Source organism: Abramis brama, assembly GCF_963993115.1.
Source record: "Abramis brama genome assembly, chromosome: 20".
In the NCBI taxonomy this organism is placed as follows: domain Eukaryota; kingdom Metazoa; phylum Chordata; class Actinopteri; order Cypriniformes; family Leuciscidae; genus Abramis; species Abramis brama.
In genome coordinates this window covers 190503-209805 of record NC_139982.1, presented here as the reverse complement: position 1 = coordinate 209805, position 19303 = coordinate 190503, and the positions used below count along the sequence as shown (strand labels likewise).

The 19303-nt window shown below is 44.1% G+C and overlaps 1 protein-coding gene across 1 annotated transcript in view; it reads right to left on the bottom strand.

The window, feature by feature from the left end:
* Window positions 1–4027: 4027 nt before the first annotated feature.
* Window positions 4028–19303, bottom strand: part of LOC311070543 (stonustoxin subunit alpha-like) — a 110666-nt gene continuing 95390 nt past the window's right edge. Inside the window, exons 5-7 of the mRNA XM_084094455.1 lie at window positions 17410–19134; window positions 4961–4996; window positions 4028–4745 (exon numbers count right to left, since the gene is read on the bottom strand). Of these exons, the coding sequence (XP_083950581.1) occupies window positions 4195–4745; window positions 4961–4996; window positions 17410–19134 (2312 nt within the window). The 3' untranslated portion in view covers window positions 4028–4194. The remainder of the gene's footprint in view (window positions 4746–4960; window positions 4997–17409; window positions 19135–19303) is intronic.

Sequence of the window (19303 nt, the reverse complement as noted above, 5' to 3'; positions counted from 1 at the left end):
ACACACACCGTCACACACACTGATGTCTATATGAGGAAGACACACACCGTCACACACACTGATGACTATATGAGGAAGACACACACCGTCACACACACTGATGACTATATGAGGAAGACACACACCGTCACACACACTGATGACTATATGAGGAAGACACACACCGTCACACACACTGATGACTATATGAGGAAGACACACACCGTCACACACACTGATGTCTATATGAGGAAGACACACACCGTCACACACACACTGATGACTATATGAGGAAGACACACACCGTCACACACACTGATGACTATATGAGGAAGACACACACCGTCACACACACTGATGACTATATGAGGAAGACACACACCGTCACACACACTGATGACTATATGAGGAAGACACACACCGTCACACACACTGATGACTATATGAGGAAGACACACACCGTCACACACACTGATGTCTATATGAGGAAGACACACACCGTCACACACACTGATGACTATATGAGGAAGACACACACCGTCACACACACTGATGTCTATATGAGGAAGACACACACCGTCACACACACACTGATGACTATATGAGGAAGACACACACCGTCACACACACTGATGACTATATGAGGAAGACACACGCCGTCACACACACTGATGTCTATATGAGGAAGACACACACCGTCACACACACTGATGACTATATGAGGAAGACACACACCGTCACACACACTGATGTCTATATGAGGAAGACACACACCGTCACACACACTGATGTCTATATGAGGAAGACACACACCGTCACACACACTGATGACTATATGAGGAAGACACACACCGTCACACACACTGATGTCTATATGAGGAAGATACACACCGTCACACACACTGATGTCTATATGAGGAAGACACACACCGTCACACACACTGATGTCTATATGAGGAAGACACACACCGTCACACACACTGATGACTATATGAGGAAGACACACACCGTCACACACACTGATGTCTATATGAGGAAGACACACACGTCACACACACTGATGACTATATGAGGAAGACACACACCGTCACACACACTGATGTCTATATGAGGAAGACACACACCGTCACACACACTGATGTCTATATGAGGAAGACACACACCATCACACACACACTGATGTCTATATGAGGAAGACACACACCGTCACACACACTGATGTCTATATGAGGAAGACACACACCGTCACACACACTGATGTCTATATGAGGAAGACACACACCATCACACACACACTGATGTCTATATGAGGAAGACACACACCGTCACACACACTGATGACTATATGAGGAAGACACACACCGTCACACACACTGATGTCTATATGAGGAAGACACACACCGTCACACACACTGATGTCTATATGAGGAAGACACACACGTCACACACACTGATGACTATATGAGGAAGACACACACCGTCACACACACTGATGTCTATATGAGGAAGACACACACCGTCACACACACTGATGTCTATATGAGGAAGACACACACCGTCACACACACTGATGTCTATATGAGGAAGACACACACCGTCACACACACTGATGACTATATGAGGAAGACACACACCGTCACACACACTGATGTCTATATGAGGAAGATACACACCGTCACACACACTGATGTCTATATGAGGAAGACACACACCGTCACACACACTGATGTCTATATGAGGAAGACACACACCGTCACACACACTGATGACTATATGAGGAAGACACACACCGTCACACACACTGATGACTATATGAGGAAGACACACACCGTCACACACACTGATGACTATATGAGGAAGACACACACCGTCACACACACACACTGATGTCTATATGAGGAAGACACACACCGTCACACACACTGATGACTATATGAGGAAGACACACACCGTCACACACACTGATGACTATATGAGGAAGACACACACCGTCACACACACTGATGACTATATGAGGAAGACACACACCGTCACACACACTGATGACTATATGAGGAAGACACACACCGTCACACACACACACTGATGTCTATATGAGGAAGACACACACCGTCACACACACACTGATGACTATATGAGGAAGACACACACCGTCACACACACTGATGTCTATATGAGGAAGACACACACCGTCACACACACACACTGATGTCTACATGAGGAAGACACACACCGTCACACACACTGATGTCTATATGAGGAAGACACACACCGTCACACACACACACTGATGTCTACATGAGGAAGACACACACCGTCACACACACTGATGTCTATATGAGGAAGACACACACCGTCACACACACTGATGTCTATATGAGGAAGACACACACCGTCACACACACTGATGTCTATATGAGGAAGACACACACCGTCACACACACTGATGTCTACATGAGGAAGACACACACCATCACACACACTGATGTCTATATGAGGAAGACACACACCGTCACACACACTGATGTCTATATGAGGAAGACACACACCGTCACACACACTGATGTCTATATGAGGAAGACACACACCGTCACACACACTGATGACTATATGAGGAAGACACACACGTCACACACACTGATGACTATATGAGGAAGACACACACCGTCACACACACTGATGTCTATATGAGGAAGACACACACCGTCACACACACTGATGTCTACATGAGGAAGACACACGCCGTCACACACACTGATGTCTATATGAGGAAGACACACACCGTCACACACACTGATGTCTATATGAGGAAGACACACACCGTCACACACACTGATGTCTATATGAGGAAGACACACACCGTCACACACACTGATGTCTATATGAGGAAGACACACACCGTCACACACACTGATGACTATATGAGGAAGACACACACGTCACACACACTGATGACTATATGAGGAAGACACACACCGTCACACACACTGATGTCTATATGAGGAATACACACACCGTCACACACACTGATGTCTATATGAGGAAGACACACACCGTCACACACACTGATGTCTATATGAGGAAGACACACACCGTCACACACACACTGATGTCTATATGAGGAAGACACACACCGTCACACACACTGATGTCTATATGAGGAAGATACACACCGTCACACACACACACTGATGTCTATATGAGGAAGACACACACCGTCACACACACACTGATGTCTATATGAGGAAGACACACACCGTCACACACACTGATGACTATATGAGGAAGACACACACCGTCACACACACTGATGTCTATATGAGGAAGACACACACCGTCACACACACTGATGACTATATGAGGAAGACACACACCGTCACACACACTGATGTCTATATGAGGAAGACACACACCGTCACACACACTGATGTCTATATGAGGAAGACACACACCGTCACACACACTGATGACTATATGAGGAAGACACACACCGTCACACACACTGATGACTATATGAGGAAGACACACACCGTCACACTCACTGATGTCTATATGAGGAAGACACACACCGTCACACACACTGATGTCTACATGAGGAAGACACACACCGTCACACACACTGATGTCTATATGAGGAAGACACACACCGTCACACACACTGATGTCTATATGAGGAAGACACACACCGTCACACACACTGATGTCTATATGAGGAAGACACACACCGTCACACTCACTGATGTCTATATGAGGAAGACACACACCGTCACACACACTGATGTCTACATGAGGAAGACACACACCGTCACACACACTGATGTCTATATGAGGAAGACACACACCGTCACACACACTGATGACTATATGAGGAAGACACACACCGTCACACACACTGATGTCTATATGAGGAAGACACACACCGTCACACACACACTGATGTCTATATGAGGAAGACACACACCGTCACACACACTGATGTCTATATGAGGAAGACACACACCGTCACACACACTGATGACTATATGAGGAAGACACACACCGTCACACACACTGATGAATATATGAGGGTTTATTACACAGTTATTCTGACATGATATTGCAGGTACAGAAGTTCAGCTGTTATTAATGTAATGAAGAGACAATAAGAGACTCTAGAGCATCATCTCACTGTCACTGATTTATCATGAAGCTCAAAGCATTATGGGTAGAATCTCTCTACAGGCTTTTCTCATTCATCAACAGTTTCACTGATGATCCATACTGAACCCCAAACCCCGGATAGAGCGGCTGAGTGAATGTGGTGTTCTCTGTGTGGAGGAGGCTCATTGTGTCTCCGTCGATGTTGTAGAAGGACAGAGTTCCTGCACTGGGATCCACATACACTCCCACTTTACGAATGCTGCTGGACTCTACAGGGAGTTTAGTCTCTATGTTATTGTGCCAGAATGAGTAACCGGAGGGAGTGCAGCACAAGCTCCAGGACTGATCATTCCATCCAAACACACACTCTTCATCCCCGTCCTTCCTGCAGATGCTCTTATATGACACTGATATTAGCACAGCACGTGGACCACCACTCCACTCAACCTCCCAGTAGGAGCGTCCTCTCAAACTCTTTCTACACAACACCTGATATTCATCAAATCTGTCTGGATGATTAGGATACGGCTGACGCTCTAGGTAAGTGCCAGTAATCACTCTGTTCCCCTCAGACAGACGGAGGTATCTATTCACTGTGTTCAGATCCAGAGTGAGCTGACGGTAATCTGATGGAGATAAAACACATCAAAATCAGGAGTCATGAATCTGATCTTTTAATGTCTCTGAACTCTTCATGTTCAGTATATCAGCAGTGTCTCAGTGCAGTGTAATCATCATTCACATGATCAACTCTAAAACTCTTCTGTCATGTGTTCTTTCAGCTTCTCCAGGAAGAACATGAACACAATCAGTGAGTTTCTCTGCTTGTTTTCTGACTTACATTGAAGGAACTCGCTCCTGGTCTTGGGAACAGGGTCTGTGGAAATCAACAGACATGAAGAGAGTGATTATCATGTGGAGAGAAAGTGATCCTGCATCCACTGCTAACACATGCAGAAATCCTCCAACACAGAAGATATTTAGAGATGTCTCTGCTGTTTACTGAGCCCAGATCCTGACACAACCACTGCTGAGGGTTTGATATTAGTGACATGGCACCATATTTGATTTGGCTTCTGTAGACATGAACTGAGCACAGATTTGATCAGAGGAATTATGGTTAATCATATTAATCATATACAGAATAATCATATCGCTTCATAAGACTTGGATTAAACCTCAAACCTCCATTTTATTCTTTTTCAAAGAGACATCAATTGATCAATACATGTCTAATGCTCAATCATTTCAATCACTCTACTGCTTATTATGAGAATTTCTGTGAATACATGAAAGCCACATTTAGTTCTAATTATTAAAATCATAAACATGCATCATTGATGTTTGGTTTTAAATGCTGATATCACAAAATCATATCTCTTAAATTCTTAAAAACATATTGTTAGCAGATATTCATTCAACTTTTGGCATCAATAGGATCAGCAGTATTTAAATGTGTGATTTTAACAGTAACTATCAAAAGTTTCCTTCATGTTCATAAATGCATTATTGTCATCAATAGCGTCTACTTAAAGTCACAGAGTATGGGGATTTAATGTCAGATATACTGGTTTTAATTATTGGCTTAAAGCACGTTCAACTCTATCAAGTATTTGCAATAAGACAAGCTGGCAACAGAGAATACGGTGAGTTGTGTTGTCTGTAATATTGCTGTCATGATGCGGTGAACTAATTCATACAGTATATTAAGATTTAATCTGCTAAAATATTGAATCTGTTCTTGTCTTTCTCATTTTATCATTGAACAGCCTGGTTCCACTGTTAATACGTAGGTATTAATACGTATGTTTTTTGTACATGTGGATAGATGCTAAAATGTATAATGTGGACGTATCTGCAACATTTAAACATAGCGTTATTACGCTTTTACAGCTACAGAACGTCACATATTTACAAATCTTCCATAGCATAAAGATATCTGTATAATTTTCCTTTTACCTAAACATGCCCTTTTTATACAGAATTTAAACAGAATAAAACGTAATGAACAGAGATGTGGCGGAATTTGGAAAATTACAATTTTAGAAACAATATAGCATTAAAAAGATGTTTTGAGCTGCTAGGTTAGGCCGCTACACCTAACACATAACCATTTCTTCAAACTACGTAACGTTATGAAGAAAAACATAACAGACAGACAAGTGTAATCACAATCATTTATTTATTGTGAAAATGTCAAAAGTGCCACCAAAAGTCGTTCATATGACGATGTGTCAGTCGCAGTATGGATTCTAAAGATTTGGATTACAGCGAGCGAATACAATTGATGTCTTTTGTGAATTTCTGTTGTGTTTTGGTGTTATACGAGCGTATGGGACGCTCAGAGGGTTCGGGTAAGCACTAGTAGAAATGGTGGTGGGAGTTCTCTTACGAGAGGTTCTCTCGTATTGCGTAAGCTAGCTTACGCTACGGGTTAAGTTGTCTTTTCTCGAGATCTGAAGCCAAAAAATTATCCTTAATTTTGTATTAATTGTCAACGCAGTGCGGCACCCAGCAGACCATAGCAGGCTGCATAAGCGTGCTCATTGGCTGTCCTGCGGCAACTGCTGCATTCTACCAATGAGCCCCGTGTGACGTCACGCCCAGTGGGGGCGCTTCGCGGCCTCCACACCCCTCTAACCGTTAGAATGGGTGTGGCTAGCGTGTATAAAGGAAGGGGTCACAGACAGGAAATCTGATTTTCATGTCTTCACCGAAGCTCTACGCATCGCTGGACTCTGAGAGAAGCCGCCACCGTTGAATTCAGCGACCAGCAAGCTTAGGACAGCGCCTGGAGAAGCCGGTCATCTTCGTTGCCTTCAGCCTGCCGTGCCTGCTACGCTATCCGGCGTCATATCCTTTTTCTGCTGCGACACACATTCTGTCTAAAAGAGAAATTTCCTCCGAGGCGTTGTTTCAAATGCCTCGCACCTCTCTCCCCGCTCTCTCCCTCCCTCTGTTCGAGCCGCGCAACTGCGCCGCTCACAAGGGACGTTAGAAGCGGACGGTCACGGGGCTAGCCTCCTCGCATTCTCGCCCTCTGTTCGAGCCGCGCAAGCTGCGCCGTTCACAAGGGTTGGCAGAAGCGGACCGTCTGAGCTAGATTCCTCGCGCTCCCCCTCTGTTCGAGCCGCGCTATGGCGCCGCTCACAAGGGATGTCAAAAAACTTTACGTTACAAGAAAGCTACCCCGCTGGCGAAAGGAGAAAAGAGTGTTTTAGTCCCGTCGAGGCTGGACCAACCTCCAGTTCTCACATATTTCTCAGTCCCCTCTTTAGCTCAGGTCACTGGTAATACCATTATTGCAGTTAACAAGCCTGTTATATTACATGCACGCCTGCAAACTAACACTGACGCAAAACACGCGCTCTCCCCCTCTGTTCGAGCCATGACGCCACTCACAAGGGATGTCAGAAACGGACGGTCGCGGGCTACCTTCCTTTACTTTACAAGAAAGCTACCCCGCCCCGTTCGCACGCGTCACTCACCGGCGAAAGGCCGGAAAGGAGGAAGAGAGAGTGTTTTAGTCCTGCCAAGCCTGACCAACCTTCAATTCTCACACATTTCTCAGTCCCCTCTAAGTTCAGGTGACTGTAAATACTAATATTGCAGTAAACGTGCCTGTTATAATACACGCACGCCTGCAAACGAACGCTGACACATAACATGACGCTCTCTTATATGCTCGCGCTACCGAAAGCTTATGTGTTCTCCCCCTGTGGCTCAGTGGCAGAAACTTAGTTTTTCGCGCCAGAGACCCGTATTCGAATCCGGGTCTGATGGCAGATAAAAGTTATGCTGTTCACAGGATGGTGCTTGAGTATTTTTGAGCGTCTAAACATATGAGCCGTCAAAGCATTTCGCTCTGTCAGTCCCCTTAAAAAGGCGACTGCAGACGTGTATTTTGCAACCAACAAGCGCGTTATATAACCCGCCTGCCTGCACCCAAACACCGTCTTTACGGCACCCCCAAAAAAAACCAAAAAAAACGCTCTGTCAGTCCCCGTTGTCATGGCTACTGCAGATGTTTACCTCGCAGCCAACAAGCCGGTAAATCAACCCGCTCGCCTGCACACAACTGCCGTTATCACAGCGACTCAGAAAATTCAAAAAAAAACTGAAAAATCTCAAAAAGGAGTATAATGTCTGGTTGTACGGCTCACGCCGCATGTGTTTCAAGTGTAGTAAATGTGCCCACTTTTCTGTGTTCACCCCTACACACAAGCACTATAAATCCCGTGTCTCTCACAGAGCCCACTCTCATAAAGCGGGCAAAAGCCGCTCGAGTGTTAGAAGTAGGTCACATGTCCACACCCCTGTGCCCACACCTACTCACTGCCCGCTCTGTTACACAGCCTCTTACTACCGGTCATGTTTCAAATGTAAGTCCTGTGCCCGCCCTCGAGCGCTCACACATACTAACAAACATTTCGCCCCCGACGCCGGGGAAAGTAGCACATCTACTTCGGGCAGAAATAGCGACACTTCAGTGCAAAGGGGCTATAGAACCGGTACCCCCTTCTCTGAGCGAGTCAGGCTTTTACAGCCATTATTTCCTCGTTCCCAAGAAGGACAGAGCTTTCAGACCGATTTTGGATCTGAGATGTTTGAACAAAGCTCTTATGAGAAGACCGTTCAAAATGCTCACAACCAGGCAGATCCTTGTGCAGATTCGCCCGAGAGACTGGTTCATCTCCCTCGATCTGAAAGACGCTTACTTCAGATACAGATAATAACCCGTCACAGGCCATTCTTGAGATTCGCCTTTGACGGTCAAGGCAAGGCAAGGCAAGGCAAGTTTATTTATATAGCACATTTCATACACAATGGCAATTCAAAGTGCTTTACATAAAAGAAATTAACATAATAAAAAGAAATAAGAATAATTAAAACAGTTAAGAAAAAATAAAAAAATAAAATACAGTACAGTACAAACAGTCGGACGAACATTGGCACAGTGCTCATTCAGTAAATGCATAGCTAAAAAGATGTGTTTTGAGTCTAGATTTGAATGTGACTACAGTAGGAGCACAAAAAAAAAAAAGCGCTTCTAAACTGTTTAACACACTTTTGAAAAATGATGTGGGAAGTGTGTCAAGAGCACAGGTTGATGTTTTAAGGTGCTGTACGGTTTCTTCCAAAATTTTGCCATCAATTTCTTTGAAGTCAGACATAGTAACTACTTTCTCAGGTGGTTTGATCTGTCTGACCTCAGTGCAACTCAAGGATGTGCTGATCACCTTTCTGATATTACTGATTTTCTCAGAGAAGAAAGAAGCAAACTCACTGCACTTGTTCTCTGACAGCATTTCACTGGGAATCTGGCTTGGGGGGTTTGTCAGTCTCTCTACAGTAGCAAAAAGAGTGCGTGTGTTGTTTAAATTACTGTTTATAATATTTGAGAAGAAAGTCTGTCTAGCTTTGCTTAGTTCCATATTGAAAGCATGAAGGCTGTCTTTGTAGATGTTATAATGGACTACAAGTTTTGTCTTCCGCCACATGCGCTCTGCTTTTCTGCATTGTCTTTTCATATTTTGCACTGCTGTTGAGTTTCTCCAAGGTGCTTTTTGTCTGCCACTCTTCTTCCTGACTTTAACAGGAGCAATATCATCAATTACACCTTTAACTTTTGAGTTAAAAGAATCAAGGAGAAAATCAACAGAGTCTGCAGATATGCTTGGTGTTAAGGATATAGCCTTCATAAATAGTACACTAGTGTTCTCATTTAAGCATCTCTTCTTGACAGACACAGATCTAGCTTCAGTGGCAGGAGAGATCAATATATCAAAGAAAATACAGAAATGATCAGACAGTGCTACATCCTTAATAACAATCGATGAAATGTTTAGACCCTTACTGATAAGTAAGTCTAGAGTGTGTCCACGATTGTGTGTGGGTCCATGTACATGCTGAGTCAGATCAAAAGTTTTTAAAACACTTTTGATTTCTTTTGCCATATTGTTTTCTGCACTATCTATGTGGATGTTAAAATCTCCAGCAATGGCAAAACAGTCAAACTCTGAGGTAATTGCTGATAACATTTCTGTAAAGTCCTCAGCAAAGGCTGGAGAGTATTTTGGAGGCCTGTAAATAATGATAAGTAAAATGCGTGGAGCACCTTTTAACACAATACCCAGATATTCGAAAGAAGGGTAATTCCCAAATGATATTTGCTTACATTGATAGATATCTTTAAAAAGAGCAGCTAGACCCCCACCTCTCTTAACAGCTCTGCAGACACTCATAAAAGTAAAGTTAGGAGGGGCTGCTTCATTGAGGATTGTTGCACTAAAGCTGTCTTCTAGCCAGGTTTCATTTAGAAGCATAAAATCCAGGTTGTTTGTGGTTATTAAATCGTTGACTAGAAGTGATTTATTTTTAAGTGAACGAATGTTTAAAAGTGCTAACTTAACAGTCTTACTTTTTGTCCCCACATCAATCTTACTTTGACGTGTAATAGGCACCAGATTAGTTAGGTTTGCTGCACGGCTATTGAAGGCCTTAGATTTTCTATCTTGTAATAAAACAGCAATAGAGAAAGATACCGGCACACTGGGTTCCCGCTTGTTCTGTAAACATTTGAGAAAGTTACTGTTATCAGAGCGGGGACCCAAAACACATCACTGAGAGCTGGTATCAGTTGTTTTTGGTTCACCTCGAGCAGATGGAGGAGGGTGTGGGCCCTGGCGTTGTGGCAGAGGCCGAAGTGCTCTCACAGGAGGGGGAGGGCGAGCTGGGCCCGCAGGCTTTGGTGCGGGTGGTAATGGTGCCTGTCGTTTTTTGGTTGGTATCTGGGGGCTTGCAGCAAAAGAGTGGGATAGTTTGGTTCCAGCATACACCAGTTCTTCCATTTTCTGTGAGAAACACAGAAGAGGCGATGCTGGAGAGAGGGATAGCGTGTCTGGTGAAAGGGGCTGTTGCTCTGGTGTTATAGGAGGCTGTGATATGCTGTCCTGGCTTCCCTGGCTGTTTTCCAGGAAGTCGTCCTTGGGTGCTGAATCTTCAAGCAGTTCTGATATGTCTCTCTGTGGGCAGGGCTCAGCTGAGATTGTGTCCGTGAGCAGAGGTTGTTGTGGCGGAGTGGTGTTATCATTGTCCTTGTGTGATATGTCAACCGCATGTCCATTTTGCTGCTGAAGTGAAGTCCTGTGGTCATTCATACTGTGTCCAGGTGTGTGTGTGCCGTTCAGATTGAGTGGATTGGCACAAACTGCAGAAGGATGATTGATGGAGAAGTAGAAATTGTCCTTTAACACTCTTGAACCAAGTTTGTTTGGGTGATGGCCATCCCGATGAAACAGTTGTCTCTGACTCCAGAAAAGATTGAAATTGTCAATGAAGTTTACTCCTTTTATATTGCAGGTTTTTTGCAGCCATGTATTTAGCCCAAGCAACCGTGAAAACCTGTTTGTTCCTCTTGCTGGGAGAGGTCCACTGATGAATGTTTGAACTTTCAGTCTTTTAAGTGTTTCAAAAAGTTCATTGAAATCCTTCTTAAGGAGTTCTGACTGCTCTTTATGAATATCATTCTTCCCCACATGAATGATGAGTCGATTTGCAGTCTTATGTTTCATCAGAATGTTCTGAAGTTCCCTGTTTATATCAGAAGTTGTTGCTTGTGGAAGGCAGCATGTAGTTGTATTCCTGCTGCTAATGTTTCTGATTATGGAGTCCCCCACTATCAGAGTCCTGGGCTCGGCAGCGCTCTGAGCTGAGTGCCGCTGTCTGCTTGACCTTGAGCGCCAGTTAGCATCAGTGTTAGCTACTGGCCCATTCAGTCTGTGTTCTATCACATTCATCACATTTGGGGATTCCTCATTTACATTCATTAGTACTTCAAATCTGTTCTCAAGATGTATAGGCGGTGGTAGAAGACCGGTGTTTGCAATCCTTGTCAGAGCTGTATCTGGGGTAGAGGATGCTACTGCGGCAATATGTGATGCTCGTGACAATCTGATGTCTCGAGTGCCTTTTGGTCTCGCTCCCTGTTTGTGCCATCGATTAGTAAGTCGATCGGCTTGTTTCTCTACCTGTCGAGGAGCACTAGTTTCATGGGACTCACCGGTATGCTGAGGGTGTTCATGACGAAGCTCTGTTGTGTGCTCCGTCTGGTTTGATGGTCCCGTAAGTAACTTTGTTTCGAGAACTGCAATCCTTTGTAAAAGTCTGTGGCAGTTAGTGCAGCAAGTAGATTCTTGAACCTGAAGAGGCATTTTCTCTCTTATCCGTATGAATGTAGGCAGTTTTGTTTTCCTTTCCCGGAATGTAAGCTGGTCGGGTAAAAGAATTCTGCGTTTTTGTAGTAATCCAAACTTTGTTGTCTGAGCACTGTGCTGTTTGCTGAAGTTAAAATTAGGTGATAAAAGGAAATAAAATATAAAAATAAAGGAGATAAAATGTAAAAGCGATAGAGCAAAGCGCGGAGCAGTAAGCAAGAGCGTCCGAACAGTAGCTGAGCAGGAAGTAGGTCAGGTATATCAGTACACCGTCCTGCCGTTCGGCCGGTCTTTGGCACCCCGTACATTCACGAAGTGCATGGACACGGCTCTCGCTCCCCTGACAGGTCAGGGAATGCGAATTTTAAACTATTTGGACAATTGGCTGATTCTAGCACAGTCAGAGGAATAACTTATCGCTCACAGAACAGTGCTTCTCAGCTACCTGGAAAGCCTGGGTCTCATGGTCAACTGGACCAAGAGCTCATTACTGCCCAGTCAGTCAACCTCTTTTCTGGGTTTGGAACTGGACTCTGTGGCATTGGCGGCCCGACTGTTGACACAGCGCGCGCGCTGTATCTGACACCTGGCTGTGTCTTTCCAGTCGGGCAGCACCACACCTCTCAAAACATTTCAGAGGATGCTGGGTTGTATGGCATCAGCTGCAGCAGTGCTTCAGCTGGGTCTACTGCGTATGCGTATGCGATGCGTATGCGAAATACTGCGTATTTCAGCACTGAAGCCCTGGTTAGCGGCCGACTGGTACCAGCAGGGAGTAACAATGGGAGCCGCCTCGCACCGCAAAGTTATCTCGACGGACACATCCAACTTAGGTTGGGGCGCTCTTTTCGAGGGCAAACCGGTCTTTGGCCTGTGGTCAGACCAGGAGAAATGCCTCCACATAAACTGTTTGGAGATGATAGCGGTCGAGAACGCGCTCATGCGCTTCCTCGCACACATATGGGATCACCATGTGCTAGTCCGCTCGGACAACATGTCAGTGGTGTCCTATGTGAACTGACAGGGCAGTGTCAGATCCAGGAACCTCTGCAATCTGACACAACGCCTTCTCGTGTGGGCTCATCACTCGTTGCGCTCGCTGAGAGCCGCGCACGTGCCGGCTAACCCTAACCCATCTGAACGTCGGCCCAGACAGACTGTCAAGAGACATCATTCCCCCGGGAGAATGGTCTCTGCACCCTCAGACAGTCCAGTTACTCTGGCGCCTATTCGGCAGGGCGGAAGTCGACCTCTTTGAGTCAGGAGACAACGCTCACTGCCCGACGTTTTTCTCAAAGAGCGAGGACGCGCTGGCCCAAACCTGGCCCAACCGCCCGCTGTATGCTTTTCCTCCAATCTCCCTGTTACCACAGGTCATCAAGAGAATCAGGGAAACACACCACTCAGTGCTTCTCGTAGCCCTGCGATGGGAGAACCAAATCTGGTACCCAGAGTTAGTGAGGCTGTCGCACTTAGCCCCATGGCCGATCCCGGTGAGAAAAGATCTCCTCTCTCAAGCCGGTGGCATCCCCATCCAGAGCGCTGGTCTCTGCATGCGTGGATAATCAACGGATACCCGTTGACTTGCCAGAAGGGGTCGTAAACACGATCATGCAGTCTAGAGCTCCTTCCACGAGAAGGCTCTACGCGTCTAAATGGTCTGTGTTCTCTAAATGGTGCGCTATTAAGAGCCTGGATCCATGTACATGCGGGGTTCCACGGGTGCTCTCCTTCCTACAAGAGCTGTTGGACAAGGGCAGGTCCCCCTCCACGCTCAAAGTGTATGTTGCGGCTATTGCAGCGTTCGCAGAGACGGCCGTGCAATTGGAAGGAACGAGCTTATCATCCGCTTCCTCAGAGGAGCCAGACAAATGAACCCCCCGCGGTCCCCCTCGGTTCCTATTTGGGATCTGTCCTTGGTCCTGGAGGCCCTGAAGGTTTTCCCCTAGAACCACTAGAATCCGTGGATTTGAAATACCTCTCGTTTAAAACCATTTTTCTGATAGCTCTGTCTTCAGTAAAACATGTGGGGGATCTGCACGCGCTGTCTGTTAGCCCCGCATGTCTCGAGTTCGGACCGAATGACTCCAAAGTCATCCTCAAACCGAGACACGGTTACATCCCCAAAGCGATTGGCACCCCCTTTGGGGCGCAGATCTTCTCCCTGTCGGCTCTGCCAGCATCCGATAGCGAGGGCAGTGAAAACCTCTTATGCCCCGTCAGGGCGCTGAGAGTTTACATCACACGCCTTTAGGCGTTCCGAGCAGCTCTTTGTTTCGTTTGGTGGGCGCACCAAGGGTCTCGCCGCTTCGAAACAAAGCCTGTCCAGGTGGATAGTGGACGCGATTGCAGCAGCTTATGCCTCCAAACACCTGGACTGCCCTATGGGCGATCGTTTCTCTAGATTAGACTCTTATTTCTCGACTAAATGGTTGTGATGAGTCTTTGAAGCGGCATTGAGACGAACATTTGAACCTTCAAACCATTGGTTGCCATTGAAGTCCATTATATGGAGAAAAATCCTGGAATGTTTTCCTCAAAAACCTTAATTTCTTTTCGACTGAAGAAATAAAAGTCATGGATATCTTGGATGACATCGGGGTGAGTAAATTATCAGCAAAACCTTTTTTTTTTAAAGTGAACTAATCCTTTAAGAGTCAACAGTTTTTGTGTTTTAAGTTGATTATTTGTTTTTGTGTGTGTGTTTTGTTTATGATTGTTGTTGTTTATTTATTTTATTTTTATGTCAGCTATATCATCTGGTGCTCTTTGGTCTGTTTTAGTTAAATTGTCTGTTTTATTTTTATTTTTAAATCACAGCTTCATCAGAATGGTACGAAACCTGGTGACTTTTATGGCATTTGTAATGTGAACACACAAAAAAATTGAGGGCATGGTTCGAGCAGGCTAAGTGGTCATAAAAAATGTAGTCACACTTGTGCCTAAAACATCAATAGTGCAAAACAGATCCACCCACGCACACACACACACACACACACACACACACATTTTTCTTACCCCATTGACGGATCATGTTTTGCTTGTTTTAAGCAAAAACTCAATTTTAAGTCTTTCACTCAATTTTAAGATATTAAGTCTTGTTTTCTGGGGAGATAAAAAAAAAATCCCCTGAAAACAAGACTTAATAGCTTATGTCATTTTACCACTTTGTTAAAATAACGTTATGCATCTTTAAGAAATGTTTGATATTTGGACTGGAAACAAGACAAAAATACTAAGTAAGAAAAGCATTTTTTGCAGTGTAATTGTAATAACTGAACTTGTAACAGTTTTATTGCAAAGAACAATATTATGGTGAAATTATAGATCTCGTGTTTGAGTTAAAACCGAATTATTGTTAAGCATAGCAAGAATCATAGGAAAAAGGCTAACAAATAAGAGTTATACCCACCAATTGCCCCTTCATGACATGGATACCGTAATCATACAAAGAAAACATAGTTGCATACCTTTATCTTTCGCTCGTTTCTAAATTGGGCACCTGATGGCTGTCGACCTTTCTTGTCCATCTCTTATTTGGCGCTTGACATCGACAATCAACAGATTTCCCCTGATCCCCCCCATACCAACTGACACTCACGAGTCACGACCAGAAGTCAAGACTAAACCAATTCACCTTGGTGGTGGTGACCAAGTAATCGTTTTGTATGACCTATTTTTATTAGCCATTCAGACCATTCAGAAAAACAAAAATGTGCAGGAAATATAGAGGCCTGTATTTATAATATTATGAATGAAATGTGCGTTATTTGGAAGAAAGTCGAGGTGTGACTGACTTAGATAACTATATGGATCCCCCTCCTTGTCCGTTCCATTTGGGAGAGACCCAGAGGTGAACTGTCATCAGCGCCCGCGCCTCCGCCGCGCCCCCTCCCTTTTCCCCTTCTCAAACAAACAGCTTCTGTGCACGGCATCTTCTTAGTAAGCAAAGGGCGCCTGCAGCTTCAGGGGGCGCAAATTTGCTAATTCCCCACACAGTGAAATGATAGATAATAGAAAACTGTTTCGCGGCGCAGATTTTTTTTTTTTTTTTTTTTTTTGCTCGTGCCGGCGGCGCCGCCCCCCCAAAAATGCCGCCCCGGGCGATTGCCCGGTTCGCCCGTGCCTAAAACCGCTACTGAGCATTCCTGTTTATTTTTGTTACATTTTTATTTTATTGTTATGTGTAACAAAATGTCTCTGTATTCAGGTTTGGCTATAGTTATGATAATGCAAAAACTTGTACACTTCAAATCGACATTAAAAAAAGTATTATTTGAGAATTTCTTTAAAAAAAAATAATAATTCAAATCCACATCTTAAAAGTAAGTAATTTTGTCCAAAAACTACTAAAGAATTCACAAGCCTCTCCATAGAGAGCTATACAGGCATCTTGTGGTAACACCATGAAATGACAACAGATGGCGCTAATCTGCCTTCAAAAATTGATTTAAAAGGCCTAGTCTCTATTAATCTGAAATACTGCATTAATTGAAAAAATATTTAAAATGATTTGAATTTGTTTTTAAATTATTTTCAATGGCAAAAATAGACCATAATTATTGCATAAACATGAATAATTACCATCAAATCCTCTCAAAATACAATTTTACATTTTACAAATTTGACAAAATAAAAAAAAAATTCAGGTGTCTGGTCACTTTTGACCACGAAGAGAATAAGAGTGACTCCCAAATGAGGAGCACCAGAGGGTTTTAAATGTCCTATTGGTTTTCATACAGAGAAATGTACGTGTCACTTGTTCAAGGCTTTGTATTGTTTATTGTGAATGTCATATGATTAAGTACACTAGCCTACATTAGACATCAAATACACACTATACTCTGCGTCTATAAGGACTATTTGTAACAACATGAACAAAGGAAATAATACGTTCATATATACAGTCAAGTGGGAAACACTTTACAACATGTTACACATTTAATTATAGCCACACATGTTAGGAAATATGGTTGTCAATGCAAACATTGACTGAGAATGAAGCGAAATATAAATCTTTTTTTAAAAGATAAAGATTAATGCAAAAAAAAAAAAAAGTGCATATAACACTTACCTGAAGACGGTATGGGGCCGATAGTGTCACTGGCTTCACTCACTCCCACTTTACCCACTATCCTGTAGCGGATCGAGTACTGCTTTCCAGACTCCAATCCAGTCAGATTAAAGACTTCATCAGCGGTGTTTATGATAATCCACTGTTCCTCAGCACCAGAATCTGCTTTCACCTGCTGGTACTCCACTCTGAACTGCACAGTTTCTCCAGTTGGGGACTTCTGCAGTTTCAGGGTCACACCGCGCTCCAGGATCTTCATCACTATTAGTGGAGGAGGCTTGGACACGGGCTGGAACTGTGTGTCCGTCAGGTTCCCTGATTCATACAGATAGATAGAGGAGCCAGGATTGGAGGGATCAGAGATGGCAGAAATAATGAATCGATATCTTTTTTCATCTTTATTAGCCTCAAAAAAAATTCTTAAAACAGATAAGTTCTTTCTCATCTTTGAGATGATAGCACGATCGGTGAACCACTTTCTGACAGATGATAATGTGCTAGAATTGTGTTTCATTCCCACATCTAGCCCTTTAAACTCATCAGATTCCAGAAACTTCTTCATGGCTGAAAGGTCTGGGTCTTCATACTTCAGAGATGTGAAGGTCAAGCACACCACAACATCAATATTAGGATCAAGGAGGATGGTGTTGAGACGGTTTGAGTCTACAGTATCGATTTCCTCCAGCCTCATGGTTTGAGAACTCAAGCGCCTAAGTTCAGCCTTTCCATGTTCTAACCACTGGTTAAGCATGCTAGCATTAAAGGGGGAGCTGTAGTGGATCTTCAGGATGTCTTCCAATGAATTTAGCTCCTTCTCTCCTCCTCGTATAGCAGGCAAGACCCTGGCCACTGCTTTCAGGAGCACCATTTTGTAAGTGCTAAGAGAGCCCTGAAATAAATGGAGCCTCTCTTTGATGTCTTTAAAAACATTTACCAGTGTTTTTCTGGAGAGATCGTTGCATGTCCTCTCTACTTCTCCCAGCTCCTCTATTATATCTTCAGTGTTGGAAATCAGACTTGTGCTAATTTCTCTCTCCAACTGAGCTGCTTTTGTATCCAGTAGAGAAAGAGGATAGAGATTGACTTTTATTGGAACTGCACTCTGTGGATTCTTCTCCAGTATAGTGGGGAGCTTCTTGTACACCTCTAGGGCCTCTCTGAAAGTGGTGGGGTTTTGATCAAGGCGGACGTCACCATAAAATGTGCAGGCAATATTCTCAGCCACTTTCTTTTGAGCATCTGTCATATCTACAGCTCCTTGTCCCTCAATGGAAAATTGAGAAATATTCGTGACCATGATATTCAGTTCTCCCTCAATCTCCTGCTTGTCTTCCTCTTCTGTAAATGTCCGATCAAACACCATGATGGCCTGAGCTCCGTATAGAACACCTGTGACCACATGAGTTGCAGTTTTCTGGTCAAAGACCGGAGGGTAGGTGATCTGTCCCAGCTGAGTCATAGTGAGCTGTTCGAATCTAGAGGTTTCACTGTAATACATTGTAACTCTGGACTGTTGGTTTGAGGATTTGGTGTCACGCAGGAACTTGGCAGATCCTCCCACCTCCACCAGCCCTGCCAAGAAGCTGGCCTTCAGGGAAGCACTCACATCCAGGAGACTGGACTTACTGGAGAGAGAGTCGGAGGTACTGAACTTCACATCTGTCCTGGGCTGTGGACGACTGTCCAAATCTTCTCTCAATGATTTCTTATCCCACAGAGTGACAGCTGAAATGAGAAAATACTTTTAGAGTTACTAGTGCAAAATACCCGTGCAAAATCAGTTTTTGTGTGTGTTTTTAGTAATTGTTGGTTTGGTGTGTTTGAGTGCTCATTGTTACAATTACACAGCAAAAGTTCAGTGACATTTTTATTTGTGCATGGTAGAAAGCAAATA